This window comes from Anopheles stephensi, chromosome 2 (assembly GCF_013141755.1).
Source record: "Anopheles stephensi strain Indian chromosome 2, UCI_ANSTEP_V1.0, whole genome shotgun sequence".
NCBI classification, from domain to species: domain Eukaryota; kingdom Metazoa; phylum Arthropoda; class Insecta; order Diptera; family Culicidae; genus Anopheles; species Anopheles stephensi.
Window position 1 is genome coordinate 59,621,085 of NC_050202.1, and position 27,858 is coordinate 59,648,942.

Genomic DNA, 27,858 nt, shown 5'->3' on the forward strand with positions numbered 1-27,858 from the left:
GTTGAGCCAAGGCTGAGCTTGATAAATGATGTTCCCCCCGCTGAACTGTGCAATGGAATGGGATCGGAACGAGGTTCACACAGTTTGAATGTGCCTGACGTTTCCTTCTAGAATCGCTTTTGTCTGCTAGAGATAAATATTGTGAGTATGTAGTTTGGTTGTGTTTTTTTTCTAAGCCCCCCTGAGCCAAGAAAATAATTTCTCAGTTAAGGTTCTTTCCGCAAAGAAAAAATACCAAACACAACCACACAGATCTAGTTTAGTGATCTATCGTAGAAGTTACATGTGAGCAGCAAGAGCTTGTTTTGAGCTTGAACGGTCCAAAACTCCATTGGTGACAAATTACAAAGGGTTCGCCCTTCGGGTTCGCATATGTGGATCGTGTGCGGTGTGCTTTACCGTGGCACGCTTTAATATCATCGCTAGTTCTCGGAAACCTCCCGGCACGCAATTTAAAATTAATGCTATGTGTTACGAAGAAGCAAGCAAAAAAAAAGGGTTACCGATGTACACCGTAACAGATTCTCGAACTGAGACTCCATACTGGCAATTAATCATGTCACAACGGACCATCATCAATATAAGCTGCAGGTTTGCTTCCCACAGCTTCCGGAAAGAATCAAAACTCCCCCTCACACAAGAGCTACTGTGGATTCGGCGTCTAGTTCCAATACCGCGGGTGGTACAGATTTAAAAGATGAACAAGTGTATGGAGACAGGAGACACGAGATGGCGTGCGTGTGACCGGCCACTACACACCGCTCGAAACCTGTCTCCCGCACACGCAGCGTAAACACACGATGACACTAGGCGCACCCCGTGCCGGGATAAGTGGTGATTGAGCTACAAAAGGCCTTCACAACTCCCCGTAGCGGCAGGAATGGGAACGGGTTCGGTTGGAAAACCCCGAAGAACACCTTAAGGGCGTGTGTGAGCCAGAGCGTGTGCTTAATAGGCTTCGCTTGCTGCTTGGTGCGAAATATTGTGTCGTGAAGGACATACGGCACGGATACGGTGCGGTGCGACACACCGTGACGAAGCTGTCGCGCTGTCAGTGCGGTTGTGATGTGGGCCAAACATGGGTTTTCCTCGCTTCACAGTTGTTGTGTACGTACGTACACACAGCTCGCATGCACGGATGCTGTGAGAGCGCCTAAATAGGTGAGAGAGTATGGAGTTTCTACGTGTGTGTGTTTGTTAAGCAGAGAGAACCAGTAATAACTCTCGCACTATCAATTGCTCCTTACAAAAGCTCTCTTACAACAGTGACTGGTGGTAGCAGCAGCAGCAGCAGCAGCAGTAATAATAGTAATAGCCAAAGTAGAGAACCATTAGCACAATTGATGGCATGAACAATAGCACCGGGAGCGCGAAGTAACGTTTCGACGGCGACGACGGTTGGGGCAGCGGGTTATTGCAGCTCCGGCAGCTCTGGGCAGCTCCACTCGGAGGAACGTTCGTCGTAGTCGTATTTGCTCGTTGTTGGCGAGAGCGTCAGCACATCCCGTTGCTGTGTGTTGCGGTGTGTGATACTACCGTTGCGGACGCCCGTGTTCTGTACGGCCACGGCAGAGATCCTTTGGCAGACGCTTCGTCTCCCTGGTTGTGCCTGTGCCACTTCAACTCAAGGATGTTTGTGTTTTGTTTGCAAGGATTCTGTTTGCGTTCATTTTTTGTGTGTCAAACGCGTTACTTCTGGGTGGAAAATGGTGTGCCTATGGGGCAGCTGAATGAGTTGCGTTAGATTGAAGTTAATTTATGTAAGCATCAGCAGGGCATCAGTGTTCTATATCCTCAAAAATGGCTACGAAAACTTTGTTGTGATAGTTGTGAGGGGGAATAGAATTTTCCTGTGAACGAATTCTCAAAAAATTTGAACAAATTTCAACAGGATAATAATACATGCCATAAAGTGCCGTAAATTGATCATCGTTGAGCTGCGTACGGATGTGTCACGGTGCTGTGCTGTCGAAACCCATACGTCTGCATGGTGACGCCCTGCTTCAACACAGTTACAGCACAGTAGCAGCAGAAGGCGCTGTTGTTTTGTATCCGTCTGTATATTGCATTACTGTGTTTACTCGGCTCGACTGTTCTCGCTCTCGCGCTCGTCCCATTTCCGTTGCTTGTTTGGTAAAGTTTTATCCTTTTTTGTCTCTTCTGCTGCTGCTGCTGCTTCTTCTTCGCTATTCGAAGCAAATAATTCACGCTCACACTTGCACGCGTCATACTACTACGCACCGATCTCTCTCTATCTCTCTCGCAGGATTGTTCTTTCAGAGGAAAATGTTGGGGCGCATATAGAAGTGGCCCTTAGCGCGTTTGCTGCTAGTTGCTGGATAGCCGTGCTGCCTTCGCACTGTGGTGAGAGTGAATATCACGCGCGCGTGTATGTGTGTGTGTGTACCAAAAACACATGCTGACAGTAATTCACTTGATCCACTGTTATGCTCACTAGTTCTCGTTCGTTTTTTGCCTCGTCCTGTGGTCCTTCTGTTCGTCCGTTTTCTCGCTCTCTCTCTGTGTGATTCGGGTTCGGATCCTCGGATCGGATGCTGCTGGCAAGTATAATTTTGAGCAATAAACACACCAGTGGAAGGAAACCAACAAATGGTGCGCTGTTACTCTCGTTCTCGGTGAGCCGTTCTCCGATTGATCATGCTCGCATACTGGTGAGCAGCAGTCCCACGTTCTATCAGTCCTGTCGTTATTTTGGTAAAGAAGGTGGCAGGTGGCTGTGTGTTAGTGTGTGTGTGTGTATAAAAAGGAGGCTCATTCGTGTGAGTGTGGTGCGTGTTATCAGTGACGATGTTTTCCCAACGTTATCAGCGCACCAGAATCTAATGCCTGCACCCATACTGACATGTCGGTTTTATTGTACATACTCTCTTTCTATATCGCTCGACCGATTTTCTTCCCCCCCACCCCCTATTGTTCTCGTTCTCGATTAACTTTGGAAGAATCGTTTTTATTATTTTAAAAATCTTCGTTAAAAGATCAAAATATAAAAAATGGGTTTAGCAACTTCAAGTATTTAATTTTAAGTCCAGAAAGAAACAGTGATCTCAAGCTTGATCGAAGAATCTCCTTTTTGTGTGTTTGTGAACATCGAAAGAAAGAGAAGAATATGGGAGAGAGAGATAGAGAGAGAGAGAGAGAGAGAGAGAGAGAGAGTGAGAGCTTGTTCCCATTCGCAGTGCGTACGTGTGTAAGACAAAAAAAAAGCAAGATACGTATAATAATTGGCTAATTTACAGCAGTGTGAACTGAGGCGGAGGCAAACAATAGCGGCACCAGCGGCACCACCAGCGACAAGCAGCACAGGACAGGACACAGACCGAGTGTTACGAACCGTGGAATAGTGTCTGTGGTTGAAACGAGTGAGAAGCAGGGCAGAAAGCAAGCAAGTGAACAACCAGTTACCAGTGTGATAAGAGGGTGAAAAAGTGAAAGTGATCCTGAGTTCACCGAGAAGCTGCACGTACGCATTTGCTGAATGTGTGTGAGTCGTGCGTGCGTTAATTAAGAGCTTCAACAGCGGTGATTAATCGTCGCTTGCGTTCGACAACGCGATCGTGCCGGCAGCCTGAAAATTCCGATGCGAAATGATGGCAACCCGGTCGAGATCGTCGTTTGACTCTTGACGGCGGCATTCAATCCGTGTCCAGCCGTGTGACGCTTTCGGTGTGGTCGGGCTGGCAGCCAACGTACGCCCTGTAGTCCTTTTCTATCCGCGTGAGTGTGGTATGCGCGGTGAGTGCAATCGTATCGAACGCGTGAGTGTGCGGTGCGGGAGTGTACGCGTGTCTGTGTGCGAGCGTAGCGATGTACGATCGACGGTTACGAAGGCCGTGTGACGCTAGTTAGTGAACCCTTGCGGGCCTTGCGCCTCACACTCCTGCCGGAAACCGGACTGCGCACTGCGTGCGGTTCGGCCCAAAGTGTCACGAAGGTGAAGTGAAAGGCGACCGGACGGCCAACACCCACAGAGTGACAGAGTTAGCGTTGGCATGATCGAGCTGTGTTGCCGGGTTTGATCTGTCAAGTAGCAAAAAAAAAGGTGCGTGTTTGTGTGTATGTGAGCCAAAGCAATCAAAACGAAGAAAAAGGAATAAGGAGAATTGAATGTTGCATTCGTGTGAGTTAGGTCCAGTTTAGCGTGTGTGTGTGTGTTTGTGTATGAGTGTCATTGCTGGGAATCAGTTCGTTGGCCGTAGGAGGATTATTTGTACAAGACGCCACCAGTCCGAAGCAGGTCGATCGAGCTGATCTGCAATACTGACCGAAATGACGGATAGTGCCCATACGTTAGCAATGGGGTAAGTAGAGCGCCGCCACTATCACACGGTGTATGCATTATTTATGAAACGTTCGCCTTGAACCAAAAGCAAACCTTAATCCCGGAACCGCAGCGTACCGGAAGACTCCGGTTATAAGGGACGAAGATTTGTCATAAATGAATATTATTTTGCCACAAACACGGTAGAAGTAGGACAGTGTGCAGTGGAAGAAAACGTTGGTGAAAAGGGGAACTCAGAGGGCTAATTGTTTTGGGGGATGTATTGCTCAAAGTTTTTGGAGAAAAAATTCGTCTCGTGTTGTGGAGATTTGCTCGAAATTTATGCTGGAATTACTTAGCGTAAATTATGGATGATGCTAGGAATCTTGTTTTGTGGGACACGAAATGTTTCATTTTACTTGTGAGAGAATGCGATGAAGTTGTTTGTTGAAAACGATTGCTTTATATGTTGAAACAAGATTGAGGTTTCGAATAGCCAGGACATGCAGGCTATGTAAAGACTTACTAGGCATACTAATGGGAATTTCAGTGGTCGATCTAGTTACGCCAGATCGGACTACTCAGTCAAAGAAGCCTGTTCTGGACTGACCAAGATGTCAGGAGGCTGTAAGAGATAGAAGAACTGCTGGTAATACACAGTCGGATAGTCAGTCTCAGACAGTTTTCTAGACTGGGATTCGATACCAGGTTATGTCGTAAGTAACATTTCTACATATCTCTCAAAGAAAAAGACGATCATATCAAAACGGTTGATCAAGCAACAAGCGCACTATCTTCTCACCCCGGGCTAAAAGCAATGGTACCGGCAGCACACGTTCTTAATCAGTTTCACCATCAAATTCAATAACTAGCCAAGACTCAACGGGTTCCGAACCTATATTCGTAAGGAGAGGCCACAAGCGCCTGCTGCTACCAGTGTGATAACACTAATCCGCCGGTTGTCCATCATCATTTCGTTGATGGATTTGTTTTCCTCGTGGCTTCACACCTCTTGTCCACCGTACTTGCCTTTGCCCCCCCAGAGGCAAAAGACGTCATACGAGCTTCCTGTCTCAGCCGGTGTGAGAATGGCGAGTATCTTTCACACGGGGACCCAACCTTGGGTGAGTGAGAAGTGACCGGTTGGGTGGCAATTCAATGATGATCCATCCCATACACACCACCCTACACGATACATCCATTCGTTGATGAGCAATTGGATGCAATTTGACAGTATACACACCAACAACGGTGGAAGGCCGGTTTCGGGCGCGTCTTGGAACCCTGAACCTGGGGAACTGCGCCGTGAATGTCTTTTGAATCGTTCAATTGAGGTGAATAGTAGAGCGAGGAGAGAGAGAGAGAGTGAGAGCGGAGAGAGGAAAGAGCGGTGGATGGCAGGGGCGTAGTATGGGCATGGGCAATACAGATAGAATTCAGCTAATCTACCCAATCGCAAGCACAATGTAATGTAGCGGTATTTGATGTTTATTAAATCATGTTTCCGAAGCGAGGAAAAGGAATGGCGACCAGATGGTCGCTCCAGTGTCTGTCACGAAGACAAGAGGGATTGTTAATGGCGCTGATTGTGTTATGCTGTACGTATACCTTTCACGCTGATTTCTGAAGCCGGGATGTGTTTTACGATGGTACAGATGCTATTGTATTGTATGAGCAACACACGCTTGAAGAACTGTAATTCTATCCTTGTATCTTCACTTTTAAGCGTATCGTTGAATCTTTGAGCGATATAACAATCTTGGTTCACACTGTATTGCTTTGATTTAAGGACGGGAAACGTCTTACGAATAATCGAAGCATGTCTTCATTTGCGATTTCCTAGCTTAAAATATATCCTCCCAACATCAAATCGATAAGCGTTCGATCGGTTTTCGCTATTGGTCGCCCACCGCAGCGTGGTTACCTTCCCTGGCGTTGTAGAGACTGGCTGTTATGAACGCGCAGCGCTGGCAAAGAATGAGAAAAATTACCATAGTAATAGAGTGGAATTTTAATGGCGATTCAGGATTCATTTCGTCAACCATCCGGGATCGACGGTGTGCAAACTTCGTCGCTTCGGTTGGCTGGTTGGCTGGTTAGGTCAAGTGGCGCACACATTCGTGCGAGAGCATTCGAACTTGCCAAGCATCTTGATTGATCGCATTGGTAATCGGTTTTTTGGTTTCGAAATTAATTAAAACGGGCCTGAGGTGGAACCTCCACCTTTGCGGGCGGCAGAATAGTACACTTTCGCTAATGAAAGTTTTGCTCGATTGTTTGAAGATGGACACGTTGCCCTTGCAGTGATGATAGAAGAGGTTTTGATATTGATTTTTTTGCAGTGTCATCTATTTCAGTGTCCATGATTGTTCCTCTGAGAAAAAACATTTTACTGTTTATATACAACAGAACGTCATATAAGCTAAATTGTTCATGGCTACAAATGAGCTAGAAAGAATATTATACAAAAAACTTGGAACACAAGCAAAACACATTATTGGAAACGAGCAAATGATTCTTTCACGCTTCACTCTCTCTCTCTCTCTCTTTCTCTTTCCCACTCGAGAAAGAGGTTGGCTCTTTCTTTCAGCCATAGAATGGCAAGCGCAGCCCGATAAATAGCATATTGAGCGAAGGTTGCGGCTTTGATATGGTTTTGATTCGGTGTCCGGATTTGATGATGGTATCGTTTGTGGAATGAATAAAATATGCAAATTATAGTCGATTATTTTAATTCATTTCATTTTCTCTGTCATCGTTCACTCGTCGCCTATGTTCGATGCTGTAGGGTGAGGCTGAGGCGATGTGGCTTGAACAGGAGACAATCCGGCAGCCAGGACAGCTGTGGGGTGTAAGATGATGGCGAGGATGCTGATAGTCGTGACGTTCGATACGATCAATCTGGGATGGATTATTTATGGAATTTGGGATGCTTTATTAGAACAATCTTATCCACAATAGGCGCGTTAGCAGAGTATACGGAACATTTTATTTGGACTTATGCATGGTTTTGTGGCAAAATAAGTTGAATTTTGTATGCTTTTGATAACGTACCAGGCGCTTCCATTAGTAACCAATCACTGCAATAAACAACCAGGCGTCTCCATTAATATTTATCTATTATACAAACAACCAGGCGTCTCCATCAATGAATAAAAAATCGTTTAAAAATACTTTTTTTTTAATCGATTGTGAGTTCATACACCAACACCGACCGTAACTGATAAATGCGAGCAATTTGTTTTCAAATCGAGCAATTTTCTCCCGATAAATAATTGTACGAGCGTGGACAGTGATTGATAAATCTGCTGTCCATCGTCGGTAAACGTCGGCCGTACAACTTAGCGATCCGCACTACTTATCAGAGCAATTTGTGCATACGCCGGTACACACGCTTTTGTGTATTAGATTGTGACGTGTTCGATTGGGCGAAAATTGATTGGATGTGTCAGTTCGCCTCTAATATACTCTGGACCCAGTCCACCCCAACCTTCCCATTCTGGGTAGAACAGTTGATGATTAACAGCGAATGAATTTCCATTTACCGATGTGTATCGCGGCTCGTACTATCTCCACCATCCATTGAGTGCATTAGTTAATAATGTTTATGTTTTTTCTTTCTCTCTCCCTCTCTCTCTCTCTCTCTCTCTCTCTTGTTGCAGGTTTCTAGACACGATCATTTTCTAGGCGTTGCTGTATCAACGATTTGAAACGGACGATATGGTAAGTGTGAGGTGAAAAAGAAAAAATAAGGGAAAAAAAACGGGAAATGATACTGATAATAGAATTCCTCTGGAACACATCGGGACGAGGCTAAAACGAGCGAAAGATATATTATGGCCACGGTGGCAGGACCCGTTTGTATCATAATGGGTAGGCTTTATGGCTTCGTCCGTTTTGGGAAGTGAATCGCGACAAGATGTGATTCCGGTTGGGATCTTCTCTCTCCGATGCATGCCGATTTCCCATCAGTAAGGGATGGTTTTGATTGTGATAGAGTAGGATGGCAGAAAGACAAGACGAAAAAAAAAACATTCCATTCCTAAACGGACATCTTGCACAATCAGCACAAACGAATAAGAATAGACGATGGGGCACGACAACCGCAAGCTCAGGCAGGCTAGCGGGCAGGCAGTCCAAAAAAAAGGGAGCCAACCCAAATAAAAATAAAATCAGCACAGACCATTAGACGGCACGGGGTCGATACCTTTAATGTCATTTTAATGTATCGAGATAAAACCGTAGGCAATGCGCACCGCCATGTGTCCTGTGCTGCTGAGGATGGAGTGGCGGATGTGGCGGATGGAAGGTCACGGTAGGAGCTGACACGGTACGAGGGCCAGTGTCGGTGGTTCCTTTGCGGGTTATGCTGAATGATTTTCTGTCATTAGCAAGAAATTACAATTTTTGGGAGCAAATCGACTCGCTCTAATCCGGCATCCGTAGCTTGTAAGCGGCCAAAAAAAAAAGGCTTACGAAGCATTGACGCTGGTTGACGGGTTTTTGCAGGAATATATTGATGAGGCTAGATGGGTGTAATTCTCTTCCCGAGCTTGATTAGAACGTACGATTACGTCATACTGCAGCTCCGAGGGTTGTCGCGTGAAGATTAACAGTAATTTATAATGTAAATATGTTTTTGTATGCTTTACTGCAATGCTTGGCGATGTATGTAAGAAGCAAAACAATGGTTAATATGTTGCGTGTATGATTTTTTTTTCTTTTACACTAATATTTTCGCCCAATTGTTTCGCCCCAGTACGCATTCGCCCGTGATGCAGTAGACAGTTGTGCGGCACTAAGCCCGATAAGCTGCCCGAGCGTTTCCGATTTTCCGCGTAATCTCCCCTTGACATGAGGGAGACCCCGTTGATCTGAATAACCCTTGACAAATTCGGCTGCTCGTGTCACTCGACCGAAATGGCAACAGAGGTCTGATGGTGGGCAATTTCGCTCGATGAACCCTTCAGCCAGACCGTGGCGTGCGATAATGTAAGTGTTTTACGATAAACAACCATGACGACAACGCCTCTCCACTGTCTCTCCAGCCGGTACGGGCCTTACACGGCGGGAATGGGCATCTTTGGCGGATCAACCGCTCATCGTTTACCTCATCAAATCATCATTCAACTGAACCGGAAATAGGTAAAACGATACAGGATAAGATACCAAAGGGGATGCTCAGCCTTTCGGTAGCGGAAAGGTTGCTTGTCCGCTTCTGCTGTCCGGACTCTCTTGCGCCCACTTAGCCCTTCTTGAACCGGTCCCGAACGGTAGGGGGTGAAAAAGCGTGCAGCGGCACGGGGCGTTGGTTGGGTTGGGTTTTGGCTTGCCACGGTGGAAAGAGAACCAATACGGTAATGATGATGATGATGATGGGTTGGGCGTGAAAAAGCGAGTCCGAGTCTTGGTTTCCGAGGCAAAAAGCAAAGGAAAATCCCTCATAAAGTTTGTTTACACACTTTACTCAATTATTATGATTATGTAAGTGTACTTCTATTTTGTCACAACTGGGCGAGTCGGTTTACCGCGCGCAAGAGAGTGAGAGATCACACCAGTTGGGTGAGAGAGTGATGAGTACGAACGAGAGCTGTGGTTGTTGGAAATTTGGGCTGTTTTGTAGCATGTTTGTTTGTTACATCGACAGCGTGAGTGGACTCTCTTAAGTGTTTGTACGTGTGTGAGTGTAGACATATGTGTGTGAAGAAGTGAGAGAGAGAGAGTCTTTTAGAGGATACGCTTAGTGAGAAGGTTGTATGAGATCCTTGTGATTGTGAGATGGGAAGCAGTGAAAGTTGTGAGTTCGACTATGGTATAACAGTTTCGTATACCAGCTTTTAGAAGCTCGACACCAGGATAAAGAACTCTACTAGCGAAACGGTTTTTGAATTAGAAAACTCAAATTCGAGCAGTCGAGCAGATAATCTATGTACGAGAGCTTCCATTCAAAGTTAAGCTTTCAAAACGCGAAAAGACATCTGGAGAGAGCTTTCTTGCTGTTCGGACGCACCATTTTCGAAAGCACTGTGGCGTTGTCTGCCTGAATGAGTAGAGTTATGTAACAAGCTAACGCCCTTTCTTGCGAAATTCACCAAGTCTGAGGATTAGCATGGCTGGCAAATGATAAAAAATGGTGTATTTTTTGCATATAAATTTGAAAGATTAGCCTCCAGAATCCCTTGGGACTAACAGATGAATCTTCTCTCCTTTTACGTCCTACAGGGCACAGCATGGCCTCAGCAGTATCATTCATCGAGAGGACATGCCCGTTCCAACACGCTAGCACACAGCCCGCGCACCGCGACTTCCGCTGCCGCAGCACGCACAACCGTAGCCGCTCCAAGCTGGACCGTATCGCCAGGGGAGAGTTTAACGAGCGACGAAAAGCGAGAACCAGCGCGATCCTGGCCCGGACCGGACCGGTGGCCCGCCGACCATGGTGCCCCCGGATACGGAAGCTTCGGGGCGCGTCCGCCACACTGCGCCACCGCTGGAAACGAAGCGCACGGTTGCCCGCTGCCGGTAGAGGGTGGCCGACCCTCGGACACCGCCGACACCGGTTGCCTTCCCTTGCCACCCGTCTATCGAAGCCGTCTTTTTCGAGCCACTTTTTTATCGATGCAGCTGCACGTGGAACTGTTGCTGCCGCTGTTCCTGCTCCGTCACCACTACCACCATCACCACCACCACACGCAGTTAACACAGGCCCCGTTCGGCCGCTCCGACGCGATCGTACCGCTCGTACACACCCGTTCCGGGCAGCGCATACGGCCAGTGGACGGACTGCCATCCGTGCGTCGGTGTCAGCCGCCACCCTCACCACCACACCGTTCGCCGGCGCCCGGAAACAGGTGGTCGTCACCCGCAAACCCACTAAGTGTAAACAATTTAACCATGAATGCTTCCAATCAAAGAACACTGAAGACCTACGTACGTTTGATAAGAGTAATAATTTTGATAACGAATACCATAATCATAAGACTAGCGAATCCGGCAGTGGCGGTGTGGCGCGTCGGGCCGCGTCCTACCGCACCGAGCTGCCGTTGTTTGTACGAATTTTGCTGGCCAGCCTTCTCTCGTTGGCGTCGCCCTGGACGTGGATCGGTACACCGGTACAGCGCGAAGCACCCGCGACCCAATCGCGCAATCTCTCCGGCAATTCCGGCACCAACGGTACCGCTGTTGCCGCTTTCCATTCGGCGGCCGAGTCGGAACCGCGCACCGACGGTTCCCGAGATCAGTGGACGTCTGGCTGTACCGTCAGCCCACCGTCCGCACCGTATCGGCGGGGTGGGCGAAGAAAGGTGCGACGGCGACGGTGCTGCCCGACGGATGGGCCAACGGATGGTAGCAATCACGACGGTACGAATAGTGAGCGATGCATTCTTGGCGGCGATGGGCACTGCAGCGAAACTGGCAACACTTGCCGTGGAAGCGTTTACCACGGCGATAATAGCGTTAGCGTCATTACTGACAAGCAACATTACAACGAAAAGCAGCAGCAGCAGCAGCAGCAGCAGCATCGGCAGCTGCTACCGGAACAGCCAAACCACACCCGGACGGTGGGCGCGACCGTCGGCTGCAGGCGGAAGTGTTACGGCGTGCGGAAAGCGTTGCGTATGGTTTTACCAGCTTTGCTCATTGTTAACATGTTCACGTTTCTTCATGGAGGTAGGTGGAGACTATTTATTACAACATCGCCGCTGTATACGTAGTGCTTTTTGGTGTATGTGTGCGTGTATGTGATGAGGGAAAAGGCACTTTTATAAGTTTGGTTTCGATCGATATGAATATTAGATTCCATTGTACTTCCTTGTTATTTTCTTTGGTATTTTAATGGGGGATGTTTCTGTGGGGTGATGTATTCATATATGTATTGGAAAATACCCAACATTAGCTTGCTACACTTACAAATGGGATTTTAGGGAAATTGCATCGCATAAATTTATTTAATATTCGATTTTTGAAATGATATTTAAAAAATCCAAGGCAGCATACGTCTCTGCCTCCGGACCTTCTTCACCAAAGCATCCCTCATGCAGATAAAAAATTAAATTTTATTACTTACTTACTTACTAGACTGATAATCAGTTCCGGTTAAAGTATAGCCACCGGATGTCAGAAAAGGCAGTCCAACAAGAAGAGGCCGAGGAGGTCTCTCCAACTTAAAGAGCTTAATCTCTCTCTTTATCTCTCTTTTCTTTGCTTAATGACCTCTTAGGCCATGCCTGCCATTTTGAGTATACTAGACTTAACGATACCACGTAGTTGGAAAGTCAGTCCTCACTACAGGGGGTGGTCCTGATGGGATTTGTACCATGGTTCTTTTGTGTGAAGACAACCGGACCGTCCCGTTGAGCAGAGTTAAATCGGAAGAATATATTACTTTTCCTACCAGATTATTTTGACCGCAATTCTTTAATTACCTATTTGGGACAGAAGCGGGCATGAGGCTTACCCATAGCTTCCTGGGTTTTCTTGGCTCCGGATTGAAGTGAAGCTATAAGATTGTATAACCGTTTAAATTTTTTATACAGAATACTACAATAATACAATATTATCATACGCTCCCCGCCCGTGTAAAGCCTCTCGGCGCTAAACTTTCCCTTCCAAGAATCGCTTCTTCGTGTCTCATGACGTCATCATTTTGGGCAAGCGTTCTCCTGGACACCGACACCCACACACACCCATGCAACACGGTTGAGGCGTAAATTATAGGCAAACAATTTCCCGGAAGCAAAACCCAACTCACACGCCAAACATGTTCTGGTATAAGTTCCCCACCCGTGCTGCAAAAGACAACACACACACATTCCAATATGGCATTGGAAGGGACACTGGGACATCTCCAGTCCGCGTGTAGGCAAAGTAGTAACGAATCGTCCGGAGATAAATTAAATACACGACTTGTCAACTTCACGCCAACCGTTTAGACCTCAAGTGTGCGCTGTCCAGCTAAACACTCAGCTCACTCACTCGCTTGCCAATCAGCTGTGTGCCTGTGTGGCAAGTGTGTGGGAGCGTAGATGGATATAGTAGCATAAGTGTTAATGGTGCAACTGTACATTCGGTTCCGCGCGTCACTACTGACACATGACGGATAAATGCAGTGGTGTGGCCGGGCAGTTTCATCGTCCGGGACGCCTTCGTTGACCGAGTGGGAAGGAAAACTGGTACTTCGATGACTGACGATCAGCAACCATCTTCTCACGATGGCATGTACAATGAGCGTGAGCTAGGATGGGAAAATGAAATGGAACGTTTGACTGTTTGGCGAGCCCCGCCTGGCCTAGCGGGCCGATATAAAACGCAAAACCAACAAACTGACAACCCGTCAAAATGGAGCACGGTCTTGCAGGTTCCGACGCTCTTGTGTGTATATTATTTTTTACTGTGGCTCTAGGCATTCGCTTCGACGGTGAAACGGTTTGCACGTGGCTTTATTGCTGAAAATTGCCCGAAAACTAGTGGGCAATTTTAATGTCAGCTACAGTTTATTGATGTAGGGGGATTATTGTTGTAAATAAAGACCACGGGGTCGGCCCAAACAGAGCGCCGGTGAGTCGGTGTAGATAAATATACAAAATTTAAACATGGACAGCGTCGATTCCAACGCTCTTTGAACGCTCGATGCTCTCACACTAATTTCGTGTCGAGAAATATTCTACTCTGTGTAGAAAATTTGCAGACAATGTTTTAGTTACATTAAATTTAAAATATATATTGTCTGCATCATTTGTATTTACTGTCTTGTTGCGTTTCGAATGAGATGATACATTTGCATCATAAATTATTCGTACAGTCAGGGCCCAGATCGCCCAGGACACTTATTGTTCGGATTACTTTCATTCATTAAAAATGGACACCTTCCCGGAGACTGGACGGGCTACCGGTTGCAACAAGCCAAATGACTCCAGCTCGAACCGGCCGGGACAGTCTCGTTCATGTTAATAGCTTTCGTTTTTTACGACTCGCTCCACTGCTATGTGTCTCCTTGCGCTGCGCTGCTAGTAAAGCTACCGATTGCCAGCTCCGTCAATTCAACCATGCATTTTTTCCTGTTGTTGCTGTGTGGTTCCTTCTCTATTTACTCTCGTTGGGCTCTGTAAGTTATGGCTTTACGCGAGAGGTGTGCATCTGACACCGAGGCGTAGTCCAGAGCGGACGGAATGTGCGGTTAAATATCTCCAAGTACGGGAAAAAGATTTTTGTAACCTTTTTTTTTGTTGCTTTGCATCGCTTCACCGAACTTCCACCGTGCTTCGTGGAAGTGACAATGATTTCAATGTGCCCAAGAGCTTCAGGGGGCTGGAAGGTAAATAAACAACTTCGGAAGCCCCCTTTGCGCGGGCACAATTACGCAATCCTTTTACGCCCCGAAACTGGGTTTTGGTGGTGGTGATGGATGCTGGAGTCCTGGGGGGATCTCCCCCAGGTTGGTGGAGAAAAGTTTTTTTTTACACAGCTCGAGCTTCATACGGTCGAGGCGCTCAGTTACGTTGGTTACGGACCAACCCGACCGTTTGCCAACGATTGCACTGGCCGTGCTCCAACCCTTGCGAGAGTTGGCTGTCTGGTGGGTGCACGTTTCCATGATAAACGTGCAAAACGTGTGTGTGAGCAGTGAGGAAGAAAATATGGGAAATGAAAAGGAGAAATGCTCATTCTAGCGCGAGCTAGCTGCTGTAGAATGCTTAAATGGAACAGAGAGAAGTTGAAATAAAAGCAAAGCTGCGGCCATACACCATACAAATGGGTGAATGCAAAACGGTTAAAAACGGTGCACAAACGGTTCAGTTTCCGTTGGTTTTTGTCGTTGTTGTTGGGATGAGTTTGGTTGTGAGGTTAACGCAATATTTTAGCACCTAGAGCAACAATCGTAAAGTCGTTGGCAAAAGAAATGAAAATAATATTTTAAAACTGCTTTGTATGTTTGATGTGCATTTAAATGTGGGTTTTTTACTTCAGAGCTAGATACATTATTTGTCTTGCAGCAGTTTAAAGATGTTTTGAGTGTTTGTTGACCGCTTTGCTACAATCCTCGATATTGTCATCTCCATCCACTCAGCCTAAAAGGACTTTACGGGCTGGGTCGTCCGGTGTCTTTCTCATGAACTGACCAACCAATTGAAGCCTGGTGATTCAGACCAATATACAGCTCGTTGAGGTCGTCACGGTAGCGATTTTTCTATTGTTTTTCTACACATACGGGTCCAAAAATCCTTCTGAGCATTTTCCTCCGTAAAAGGGCTTACAGATGTTTCGTCAGTTTCGGAGAGAATTCAAGTAGCGGCTTATGTGAGTACTGAGCGTATACATGTTCTATACAGTCTCAGATCTTACGACGGCCCGGTAGTAAATGTTGAGTTCAAATCCCATCCGGACCGTTCCCCGATAGTAAGGACTGACCATCAAACTATGAGGTATGACCTATGAGGTCGTTAGGGGTCAAAGGTTAAGAAGAGTCGTCTTCCGCAGTCTTCCATCGCGACAGGTGTTTTGGGTGAAGAAGTTTCCTGAGGTTGTAGTATGACCATTTTAGGGTCAATGTATCTCAATTTCTATGTAGTTAAAGGTGCTGACTTTTTCCCACAGATAGGTGAAGTTTTGGACGACTTCAAATGTCGGCGTTCATCTGTACCCGAGGAATTAATGCTGCCTGCTTGTTCCTTTGACAAGCTTCTGATACATAGGGGAGCCTTAATCAAATAATGTCTTTATCATGAGCGTATGTAAGATCTAGATTCACTTGCAGAAGATGGGCCCCGCAGTTTCCACCATCGAGTCTCGGATGGCTTTCTCTAGCGCCAGATTGAAGAGAAGACAGACGATTCCATCTCCCTACTGTAAGCATTTTCTGGTGCCAAAAGACCCAGAAAATTTAGGGAATTGGTAAATTTCGTGGAATCAAGATTCAGATTCTCAAAAAAATAGTATAGCACACATGACTGTGATGACATTCTTTTCTCTTCTGTGCGGCATCAGTAAAGCTAGGACATATTCTAAGAATTTTGATTCCTCTCTCTTCTTGGCCTAGTGACCTTCAAGGTCATGCATTCAGACTCTCTAGACTTAATGTCAAGTATTGGAACATAGTGATAAGAATAAAAAAGAAAAAATAAAATGTTTCTAAGTAATCGTCGGATCAGAGAACTGGCTGAGAATTTTTTTAATTTTTCGTTTTTTTTTAAGTTCGGTACAAGCACAGCGTCGAGTAGAAGGTGCACAAGAGTCATTCCATAAAGCCAATTACGATGCAGAATAAGTTAAACGTGTTATGACTTGGTGAAATGTGAGTTTTTTTGCGTCTGACACAAAAGGTTACACATTTTTCGATCCATTATATTAACAAACAACGGTGCAATAATTAATCGTCGTGCTGGCTAAATATGATGAGCCTCGACGGCTGTTGTAGACCAAGCGAACGATAAAACCTTTTCTGATCTGAACGATAAAACCTTTTCTGAAAAAATGCTTGCAAAAAACAACATTACTTTATTGCTACACAGAAAAACACATTGTCCTTTACTTTACGATAAGTAACGATCGGTTTGACGCTCTGTACCAGCCCTGGAAGTTGTCAAATATTTGCTGCGCGAGCGTGCCAAACAGGCTTATACAGCTAGTTGTACTTTTATTTACCCATTTACGTACCCAATCCCTATTTGAAGTTCCCATTGCTGGTCGTTGTTTTGCGCGAGTCGAAACACAACGTCGGACGGGGGTTTTTCTTACGATTCCAGTGGCATTTCTGTTCTATTTGTGCTTGCACGTTGCGGGACAGGTCCCAGATGAAACAGTACCGTGTACATCTATAGGAAGAGAAGATTGAGAAGGCCGGAAAATGTGGAAACTTGTTTGGTGTGGTGCTAAAAATTTGACATTCATATTTAAGCAGATTTTAAAGTGCCCCATTTTACGACCTACCTACCAGGGGATGGTTCGTGGGAAAACGAACGATGGGAACCGTTGTGTGAGGTACGCCATTCTTTAGCCATTTTGTTGTGTTTTTCCACACAGACCAAGACATTCGCGGAGGTTAGAACTTGACTTTTAGAACTGACGCCCGTTCGGCTGTACGGTATGGTCGTCACGGTTTTTTTTTTGGGTGTTGCGCGTATTTTTTGACCATTTTTACGGTTCCGCATTTTTGGCGGGTCTTGTGTGTGTGTGTGTGTGTGTTTCTTCGATCCTTAAGACCTGCTGGCGTATAACAAGAGCTATAGAACCAAGCAGACGGCGTGTAGGACGTTGGCTGTAAATTTTAATAACATACTACGTGAGGCATGAGGTGTGCCAGCGTGTTTGTTGCCAGCTAATGCCCGGGGATCGTAAAACTGTCAGCACCATTTGATTCGTTAGCTGGCGTATTTGTTTGGTATCGTGGTTTGGTAAGGGGAGAGAGTGCGAGGGTGCAGAAATTAAGTTGATCCTTTGCAAATGAAATTCGAGTTCCCATTTCCCTGACAGGTGTGAGCGTTAAAACCCAGGCTCGTGAGTCGTTTCTTGGAGTGCTGGAAATTGAAATCTTTAGTAATGTAAATGTGATTAGCAACGTCACGGTGCTATGATATCGGTGTTAATCACGTAGCATCAAGTGTCACTTGCCGGAGCTGATACCCTGAGGAGCTTTTTGGGAAGGTGGATCGTTAAACCACGTCCTCTAGTTAATTTTTAAATCCTAATTTTGATGATCCAATCACTTTTAATCATTGCGCCAACTTGGCGCCCACTCACGGCAAACGCTCATAAGCTGACAAACCCGCCTGGTGGCCGGGTTGGTGGAGAATAATTAATGAGAATTGATTGACTTCCAGGTGGACTCGTGGCGGGCAAAAGCGTGGTAGCGTAATCGTCGGAAGCTCATTATTAGTCGCTTCCCAACCATCACGTACGCGGTCTATCTGGTGGCTGGTGAGGCAATCTCTTATAAGCTGCCCCAGTCTGCTTGGCCCAAAACCATCCACGCTTTCTTCGCTCGCTCACTCACGCGACTTCGTGAGATGTTAATTAAAACATTCACTCCGATCTCACGAAGGTCGTAGGGGTTTTGAGCCTCCCTGTGATGGCTACATCCCGAGCGCTGCCTGCAATAGATTGGAATGGATAAAATGGATCGTTCTCACCCGAGGGCCCCCCCCCGTTTCGCTGTCGGCAGGTCAGGTCGGGCAGGTCCCGTCTCAGGTAACCGTAATAAATACACTTTTCTAGTTACGGAGTCAAAGGGCAAAAGCTTGCCCTGGCTCGTTCGTTGCTTCTTAAAAACTGGCAGCCTGGCTGCCGGTTGACTCCAACGACTGGGGAGCCAATGATGGGATGAGAAAAGTTACAACCACCGCATCGGGTAAATTCCGCAGTGGGAACAACAATTTATGAAAATCCCAAAACTCTTATACTGGGAATGTCCACTCTAGCCCGGTCGGTGAAAGGGATCGGTTAAAGTTACCGATAATGGTGGCCCAGTGCGTGCGGATAGATAGGAACAGTTTGCTTTCGAACCTGAGCCTGGTCTTGCCTGATACGATACGCGTCAGCATCTTGCGTCGGCGACGATTGAGCGGCAATTGATGATGCTGCTGCCCTTACCCGGCTAATGCGGTAAAAAATTGATTTACGCTTCGCTAGCGCTGCTGATGGAGAAAAATCTAATCAATTATCTCTCGGTTGGTGGACCGGTTTGAAAAGATTACCCACCGAACCCACCAATCGCTTGTGCCGGGCTGCACCCTTTGCCAAATTGAGAAGCGCCAATTTTATCGTCTTTTTAGGGCATTGGGGAACTGAAATTGAACGGACTGTTTTATGATGAATTTGTGTGTGTGTTTTTTTTGTATTAAAATGTGATGCTACAAGTCCCAACTCCTGTAAGCTTTCCACTCGGAATAACGTATGCGGAAGAGGAAATGTCATTTAAAGCAATAGATAACTTCATTTGAAAAAAGGGTTTTTCATGTCCCCTCTTTGTGTTTTAGTACATTTATTAATGGTTGATTTAATTTAATCATTTTCCATTTCACTCTCTCTCTCTCTCTTCCCTACAGGTAAGCACACCCAGTACATACACACGTAGGTTCGGGACGGCAGGAGCAGAAACTTGCCATTTTCGAACGCATTGCCATTGCGGTAAGTCTTTCGGTGCGGCATTCAATTAATGGTCGGGCGCTGTTCGCGGGATTCAACATAGAAATTCAATTATGCAATCAACTTGGTGCTCTCGTGAGTGTGTTTTGTGAAAAAAACCCTGTTTTTTCTACCCCATCCGTTCGTGGTTACCTTTTGCGGTTGAAGCGCCAGTTTTTTTTGTTTGGTTTTGTTTCTACGACATCGATTGAGGTACGCGAACAGGAGTGCATCTCATTCGGGGGAATGCATGATGTTTTTGGAGTTGTGTTTTTTTTACTTTCTGTCCTCCTATTCGTGTAGTACATGTAAGTTGAAAACAGGACACAGAACATTGATCTATTTCGAGCGACCGATCCGATAGGATCGTTTCATTTACACCATATACATACATACATACATTTATTCTTGATGTTTTGATACAATTACATTGTTGAGGATAATATTGGATTATATACAGCGTTCAAATGCGCTTTTCTAACCTAAATTCTTAATGTTTTGTGTTAAGATTTTGTTTTGTGTTAATGCGATGGCATGCACTGAATTGATTGAATTAAGTGATTTTTTTTTTTTTTTTTTTTTTTTTTTTTTTTTTTTTTTTTTTTTTTACCTAGTAGCCTACGATAACCTAATTTAAACTTATGAAAAATAACTTAAAAACCTTAAAAATATAAAAATAATAACAAACTTACCCTAGCTTATTTTTACTTTAACCTATCTTACCTAGTTTGATTTACAATCGGAGTGAGGCTCCTATGTTGCGAATTAATTCATATTCTGAATGCATGCATCTCTCGAAGAGCATTGCATTCATTTGTATAGCTAATTCATGAAGTGGTTTAATTCCTGCACTTTCATACAGATCCACTCGTCTTGTGTATCTTGAGGCATTTAAAATCATGCGCAATACCTTATTTAACATTATTTGCACTTTGTTTAAGTTAGTTTGTGAACAGGACCCCCACACCGAAATTGCGTAAGTAACCATTGGTGAAAATATTTGCTTGTACAATGCGAGCCTATTCTGTAGTGATAGCTTGGATCTACGATTAATCAAGGGATACAGGCTTCTAATGAGCATGTGACCCTTGTTCAAAATGCCCTGAATATGTTCTCGAAAGAGCATCTTGCGATCAATCATAAGTCCTAAGTATTTAATGACCGTGGACCACTCTACAAAGTTACCTTCTACTCGAATACGGCTACAATTTGGAGGAGTTAAAAGTTTGGCCTTATACCGATGGGGAAACAGCACCGCTTGGGTTTTTGTTGAATTTATTTTGATTTTCCAATTTGTAGCATATTTGAGGAAAATATCTAGGCAGCGCTGAGCCCTGCTCCTCAATTCTACCACGTTTCTGCCCTTTACGGCAATGGCAGTGTCGTCTGCAAACAGGAATAACTTGCCATCACAGGGTAGATCAGGTACATCCGCTGTGTACAAAATGTACAATAAAGGTCCAAGTAAACTACCCTGTGGTACTCCGGCGGGAATTGGTAAGGCATCAGACATCGCAGAGCTTAAGGCCACCCGAAATGTCCTATCCTCCAAGTAGCTGCTGACGATCTTCACCAAGAACATTGGAAGACCGTACACTAATAGCTTATGAATTAGTCCACTATGCCAAACGTTGTCGAAAGCCTTTTCAACATCCAAAAAGGCAACAGCAGTGGATCTAGATGCTGTTTTATTTGCCTGAATGATATTTTTGAGCCTAAGCAATTGCTGTGTAGTTGAATGACCTGATAACATTTACACCATGTTCTGTCTGATCACATGAACGCTTACGTGGAGAGTGTTTGGTACGTGTGAGCGATGTATCAAGCACTAATCTGGAAGCCTGCATGCAACTTTGCGTTTGCGAAGCTTCTCTATAGTTTGAATAAATGGAGCACTTTTCCTGATGCCTGACGGTTTATCAGGTCCTATTAATCATCAACCTGAGCCCTCTTTTCACGAGTGTGTGTATTCAGATCTGTAGCATTGGCATTCAATTTCGATTTCGAAAGCCCCCAAAAGACATGGATACATTATTAAGATAACTTTTAACCGGCCGAATACGGTGGCCTTGGATATCATAGAACTAGAATAAATACAGTGATGGACAATTGAATAAGACTACCTGGTGTTTTAAATCGCAAAGTTGAGATTATGTTGCCGTTTTTCAACGAATAATATAAGTTTTTTATTAGAAAATTATGCGAATTGTTGTTATCATTAAATTAATCGAGATAAAGATTCCGAATATATTTTTCTCATTTCCATTAAAATATAGCATATCATAAAATAGAATAAGATTTAATCAAATTTAGTATTCGAACAGCTTTTCTTCTTTAGTTTTGGCTATCCTCTCTTTCTATGTTACAACTTTAACACAGTCAAGCCTTGTTATTAAAAAGTTAGATATTTTATCTCACAATAGTTATTGACTTTATTTTTTTACAAAACTAGAATTGAAGAGCTAGGTTAAGATTTAGAGGATTATTTTGCCAAATATTTGTTTATTTTATCTTGGTTTTTTGAGCGGTTTTGTTTTAAAACATTTTTTTGAAAATCATTCTATTGTTAATTGTTGATTTTCTATTGTTGAATTGTTTTTTTTTATTGTTGTCTTATTCTATTGTTAATTTCTGTGCAAATTGACTTTTCTAACTGGCTTTCGAATTCAAAGCAAGGTTGAAGTACCTTAAACATCTTAAAGCTTGATTCGACTGGCTTCCCGAATATAGAAAATGTATAGTTTATGTTCTGTATACTTTTTCTGTGTAGTTATCATAACGAAAACATCTCGGAAACTATCTGTTATTGTATTACTAAACATGAGCTTCATGAGCAATTCTCTTCCATCCAATCCCAACTATAGCACCGTTTGTTATTTGGGTAATGAAATCCTCGCGTAATGTTTGTAATAAAATTAATTATCACACACTAATCGAAGCGATTCTTCGTGCTGTTTGCTAATGCTACTTTCTTCGGCAAGCAAATATTACACACCGGAATTATTTAGCAATCGGCAGGAAGATGACAAATAACGACCCATTGCATTTAATTGCCATCGAAGTTTGTCACGAGCCAAGGACAGAACTAATGGGGGAAAAAACAACAACAACGGGAAAGTAATCGCCCGGGAATAATATTGTTGTAGATGAGATTGTTCAAGCGACGAATATCAAACCTATATCTCACATTGATTGCGAACGATTGGAGGGCGTGAGTACGCTGGTGCGCCATTTACTATATTCCCGACTCAAACCTTTTGATATGGCTATAGTTTTTCACACTCGATTTAGCAACATTTAACCCGAACGGGACGTGCCCTTATTCGGTAAATGGGTAGCCAAACGAAGATACAATCAAACAGACATATCTCCCGGGCAGGCAGAAAATCCTGCCTGGGAACAAAAAGGGGAAGAAAGTTTTCCGCGCGGAAAAGAGCGGCCTGGCATCGCAGGCCTAGGGGTGCAAAATTTTCCTGCAATTGGCTCAACATTGCTGCTGGTGCACGGGCTAGGCTTCCCAGTATCGTTTTGCACGAGGTCGCATTTGTTGTCCTTGGAACACGTATCGCCACTAAACATTCACGACACTTGACCCACCAACTTTGGCCGAAGGACAGCCCTACCCAAATGGGGGGGGGGAACTGCGTGGAAAAGGTGGGAAAAGCCGAGACCCGGAACCGACGGCCCGAACTGGTTCTGGTTCTGGAGTCAAGAATGGTAGTTGTTCACCTGACACCGGCAAAAAAAAGGCGTCCAAAGTCAGCGCCGTGGCGAGCACTTGAAGCTCGCGTGTGCTCGTGTGCAACGGACGTATCCTTTTACAGCAAAAACCCATCCACCCATACACAGCGCTTGCTACAGCTTTCCTTTTCACGTACACACGTACATGCGCTAGTAACTACAAACACACACTTACATGGTGAAAATCCGAGAGATAACGACGCGGGATGGCACAAACCATGATGATAATGATGATGTCGAATGGCATTGGAATGGATCGGGGACTGTTGCATGCTGTGTAGGGTGGGGCGGTAGTGTAAGTGGGAGGGGAAAAGGAGCATTTTACCGTGCCCGAGGTGGTTGGTTGCCCGTGGTAACGGCGCGTTCGGGTTTCGTGCTTCGGGGTGCTTTTCGGGCTGCACTGGAAGCTCGTTGTCGTCGCTCGATCAATAGAAGCGCTGGGTTCGGTCGGATGAGTGGCATGAGCACTCAGGTCGGCCATACTCGGCCGGGGCTTTGAAATTGTCCTCGGAACTGATGTGACCGAGGGTGTGCGGGGATCCCGAGCAGTGGAAAGGCCAGGGTAAGCTCTTGAAAATGAGATGATCGGGTACGGTTAGGCCGTAGCGAAACGGGAGCAAGGACTCGGACAGCTTCAACCGAGCATTTCACTTTCCTTCCCTCCTGCCATTGGCCCTTCTCCGTCCACCCTCCCGCCCCATTGCTTCCGGTTTGTTGAAGAGGGTGAAAATTAAGTCCGTCGATGGAGCGTATCGTATAGCAGGCGGAAAGCAGAACGGGACCGGGCAGCGCCCACCGGGCCAATCTGTGGAAGGATAAAGCGACCGGGATATTACACTGGAATGTTGGCAACAACAGAAAAAAAGCCATACACACACACACATGCATGCTGTAAAGACAAAAGAGGCGAAGAAAAGGCAAATGGCAATTGTTTCAGTAAAGTTGACTCCCGGTACTAGCTGACGCTGGTGGTGGTCGCTCGTCCTAGCGTCCAAGAAGCTAGACCAGGCACACTAGGCAGACTGTCCTTTTCCATCTGCTGCTCGGTGGGTCGGTGATGGGCTGGTGAGGTTCGAAGTTTCAAGCAGCAGCAGCAGCAGCAGGGAGCCTGATGAAGGTTGGTGGCCAGATGACGCTCACAGCTCGATTCACGAGTTGGACGGTGTCTGTTTTCGGTGGAAACGTTGTGTCGACGTTTCGCCTGTCTCTCACGCCCGATTTCGGACACCCCTTTCCGTGTTTCACCACCGCTTGGAACTTTTTCTTGTGCTTATTTGATTTTTACTACTACGGCTATTTTTTGTTGTTGCTGATGCTGTTCTGTAGCTGGGATTTTTTGCCCGCCCTGCTCGGTTTGCTTCTTTTCATTCACCTCAAGTGCCACGCGTTGAAGAAGGATCCCGCCACTTGGTTGCGGGAGGTTTGGGTGATGTGAAATCGGTGGAATCGCCATCTTCTTCCGAGGCCACGTTCTCCCACCCAGCATGCCAGAATCCTGGGCCGGGATAAAGTTCTTCCTTTGGCTCGTTCTGAGGTTGGTCTCGGTCGGTTAAAAGTTAGCGGCGAAAAGCCACGATGGTCCTGTGCGCGGTGAGGAAGCAGCGGAGCAACGAAGATGGAAACATGGTGCCCGTCCCTGAGAGTGAAAGAAAGCGATTTGAGCTGTATGCGGCGAATAATTACGGTTGGTTTTTGGAGTTATTTGAGGCGCAAAGCGGTGCAAAACAGCTCGAATTGTTCCCGGAAGCGAGCTTTTGTGCGGTGAGTGGAAAACATTGCCCTCGAATGGGTGGTACCGGGCTACCGGGGACACCAGATTTAATGCCAGCGAACCGAAACGGTTCGAAGGAAGGACAAAAAATGTGTGCGTGTGTCCGACGAACCTTGCCGTTACGCTGTAGTGTCGATGGGTGTAGACTATACCAGGGAGCACTGTCAAAATGCGTACTGAGCTTGGTTTAGATATTTTGCGTGAAATTCCCCACGCGGGTTCGGTCTAATGAAAGTGGGTTCTCCGAATAAGGCCACTGTCACATTGGGAAACGGCAGCGACAGACAAGGTAGCCCTGAAGCTCGTTTAATTAGCTTGCCTAATCAAGGGAAACTGTGGTTTTAATGCAATAGTCCAAAAATTGAAACTACTGTGATACCGTTGCTTGGAGACCGAGTGTCATTTCCCTTTGCCTCATCCAGATCCATGACCGCAATCACGGCCTTCGGGAAGAGACCCCGTTTTTGTGCCTGTGTAAATGATTCGAGCGTATACATCAGCTGTGTGCATAATGTGTGATACCAGCCGTGTGTCACGCATACTTGCACGTACAGCTCACAGCATTGGCGAGATTCATATACGGGGCACTGTCAAGCGTTCCGGTAAGTACAGTTCCTGGAGAAGGAAACCTCGCACAGAAGAGGAAGAAAAAAAAACATCAAGACGAATAGTCTTTTCCCCGGTCGGTCTTGACGGTCGGTCCACGCTCTCAGAACTCAGCTATTCGTGGTGCTGGATGCAGGAACTTGTAAAATCTCAAAGCCTTCCCGCGCAGATCACATGCTGCGAGTGGCTGAGAACTCTGCCTTCCAGTGAGTGACGTGGGATCGGACGCCCTTGGAACTCACTACAGCGTATGCGAGTGCGTGTGTGTGTGTGTTTTTCCCCACCAGCGAACCGAATTTCCGAACCGACCGACCAGCAGCGTTTCTAGGGTTTCGAGCGCACTCGTGGCCGGGTATTGCGAATCGGTTCGCTGGTTCGACGCTTCAGTCGATTTTCGTCGGCCGAGCTGTGAGCAGTGGCAGCGACCCCATCCTTGTTTTACAGCTACAGCCAGCGCGTGCGTGAGTGTATGTGTCTGACCACTTCAGCGCCCTGGTGTGTTCCTGGACCGTGCCGCCGTTAAACCGCAGTTGGGAACGACGGCTCAGCACAGCCAAACGGAAACAGCTTGTGCCGAAAGGGTTGTGTTTTTACAGTGTCAACGAAGTGTTTGGAGTTTTCTTTTTGTTGTTAAATCTGTGCTGCTTGTGTTTTGCTGGTAATTGAGTTGTAAAGTTGAACCCCGATGGAACAGTGTGGTGGTAGTGTTCGATCATGTGATGTTGGTGGATATTGCAACATCTGATCGTGAGAGATAAGGACACACCGTGTGACTTCCGGATGCGATTTGGTGATGGAACAGGGACCACCGTTTGGATTCGAGTGATTGAAGTTCGACGACACCGGAAGCGGAAGCACGGTGTCACCTGTGAGCGAGAACGCAGCGGAGTTAATCAAAGAATGGAGAATGTACAGTGCTGATGGATGTTGGTGGAATGAGCACGCGCGACCGTGTGTGCGTTCGTGTGCATGTAATAACCGTTTGGAAATGTGCGATCCAGACTCAGCACTCCCCTTTTGGGACACGGCATCGAAGTGGATGAGCAAGGATTGTGCACCGTCCTGTGCCTACGGCGGTCGATGGGCTCCCCAGGATGCTCAATCCCGGATATCATCAATGGCGCTAGGAGAAGCGTGCATTTGATGTGGTGAAATCTTGCAAGAGAACCATCATTGTTTAATAGAGAAACCTTGCAAGCGTGTGTGTGACAGAGAGCGAGAGAGAAGAGGAGAGAAGATGGAAACTTAATAGTGAAAATAGATGAGAAAGAGAGAGAGGAAGAGAGTGAAACAAACGAGGACGCAACTTTTCTTACAGATGAAAAGTGAAATCCTGAGCACGGGGGACTAACAAAATGGTGCATATTATCTTTGACTTGCCATCCTGGAGCTGTGGGGAAAATTGTTCGTAAAAGTATTGGACGAAAAGTTACAATAAGATAGAGCCCAACGAAAAAAAAGGATACGCGGATCTTAATTGAAAGTATGGGCAAAGCTGGAAGTTCTCGCAAAAGGCTGACTTCCGTCTCGTTGGGTACGCGTTCGTTCTTGAATTCCGTTACAACATGCTCGAGGGAAGGAATTTTGCATTTTAATCCGACGGAAAGGAATATGTAGGAAAATATTGAAATTCCATCCAACGTGCCCTTATCGCGCTGATTTCAGATTTTGGAATGTGGCGAACAAACCATTTCCTTTTTCATGATGAAATAAAGCGACGGAAAATGTGATCTTGTTGATGCTGCAAAACTCCAGACGTTCGTTTTCGTCTGACGGCTATTACTCGCACGGCACGACAAAGACTAGACGGATTGTGAAGTTGAGTTGCAACAGCCAACATTTATTCGGCCGTCTGGCAGCTTAACTTTGCGCTGCCGTTCAACACGTAGCAACTAAAAAGCGTTTCTCGTCCAACAATAGGGGAAACGCGCTCCGTCTGGTTCTGTTGCGTGCTTGCTCGGCCGCAAAAGAAAAAAAAAAACGAGTAAACGGAAGTCTCGGTGCGTACGTACTCTAGCACGCAAACCATCGATCGTGGTACGCATAATGAACTTAACTCTGGTAAAGTCATTGTACTGAAAGAGCTCTCACCCGGCCCGGAACTTACGTTCGCCTGCTGGAAACTAACGTCGTCGCAACTGTCGTCGATGTGTTGGCCGAAGCGCAACAAGCTCCATCCATTAGAGAGCCTTAAATAACCTTTCGCTCCAGTCCCATCTCGATAGCACCGAAATATACCAAGCGACCGAATATAGCTCATTACTGCATCCCTAATGGAGTGTTCGAGCTGTTCGGGTTTTTTTTCTCCTTCGTTTCGGGAGTCAACAGTTCACGTGATTCA

At 45.9% G+C, this 27,858-nt stretch overlaps 1 protein-coding gene across 19 annotated transcripts in view; it reads left to right on the forward strand.

Moving 5' to 3' along the window:
• The window catches only part of LOC118506460 (cubilin), a 93,000-nt gene that overhangs the window by 9,324 nt on the left and 55,818 nt on the right, over positions 1–27,858 (forward strand). For 3 of the 19 annotated variants that reach the window (XR_004905511.1, XR_004905510.1, XM_036043635.1), the window contains exons 1-4: positions 1,429–1,760; positions 3,258–4,319; positions 7,942–8,002; positions 10,502–11,950. Coding sequence is in view for 15 of the 19 variants with exons in the window: in XM_036043635.1 (XP_035899528.1) it covers positions 10,510–11,950 (1,441 nt within the window). In the remaining 4 variants the exon portion in view is untranslated. Of the gene's footprint in view, positions 1–1,357; positions 1,375–1,426; positions 1,761–2,278; positions 2,365–2,408; positions 2,426–3,257; positions 4,320–7,941; positions 8,003–10,501; positions 11,951–27,858 lie in introns of those variants that run through there. The other 16 variants (XR_004905512.1, XM_036043634.1, XM_036043636.1 and 13 more) reach the window with 11 other exon arrangements.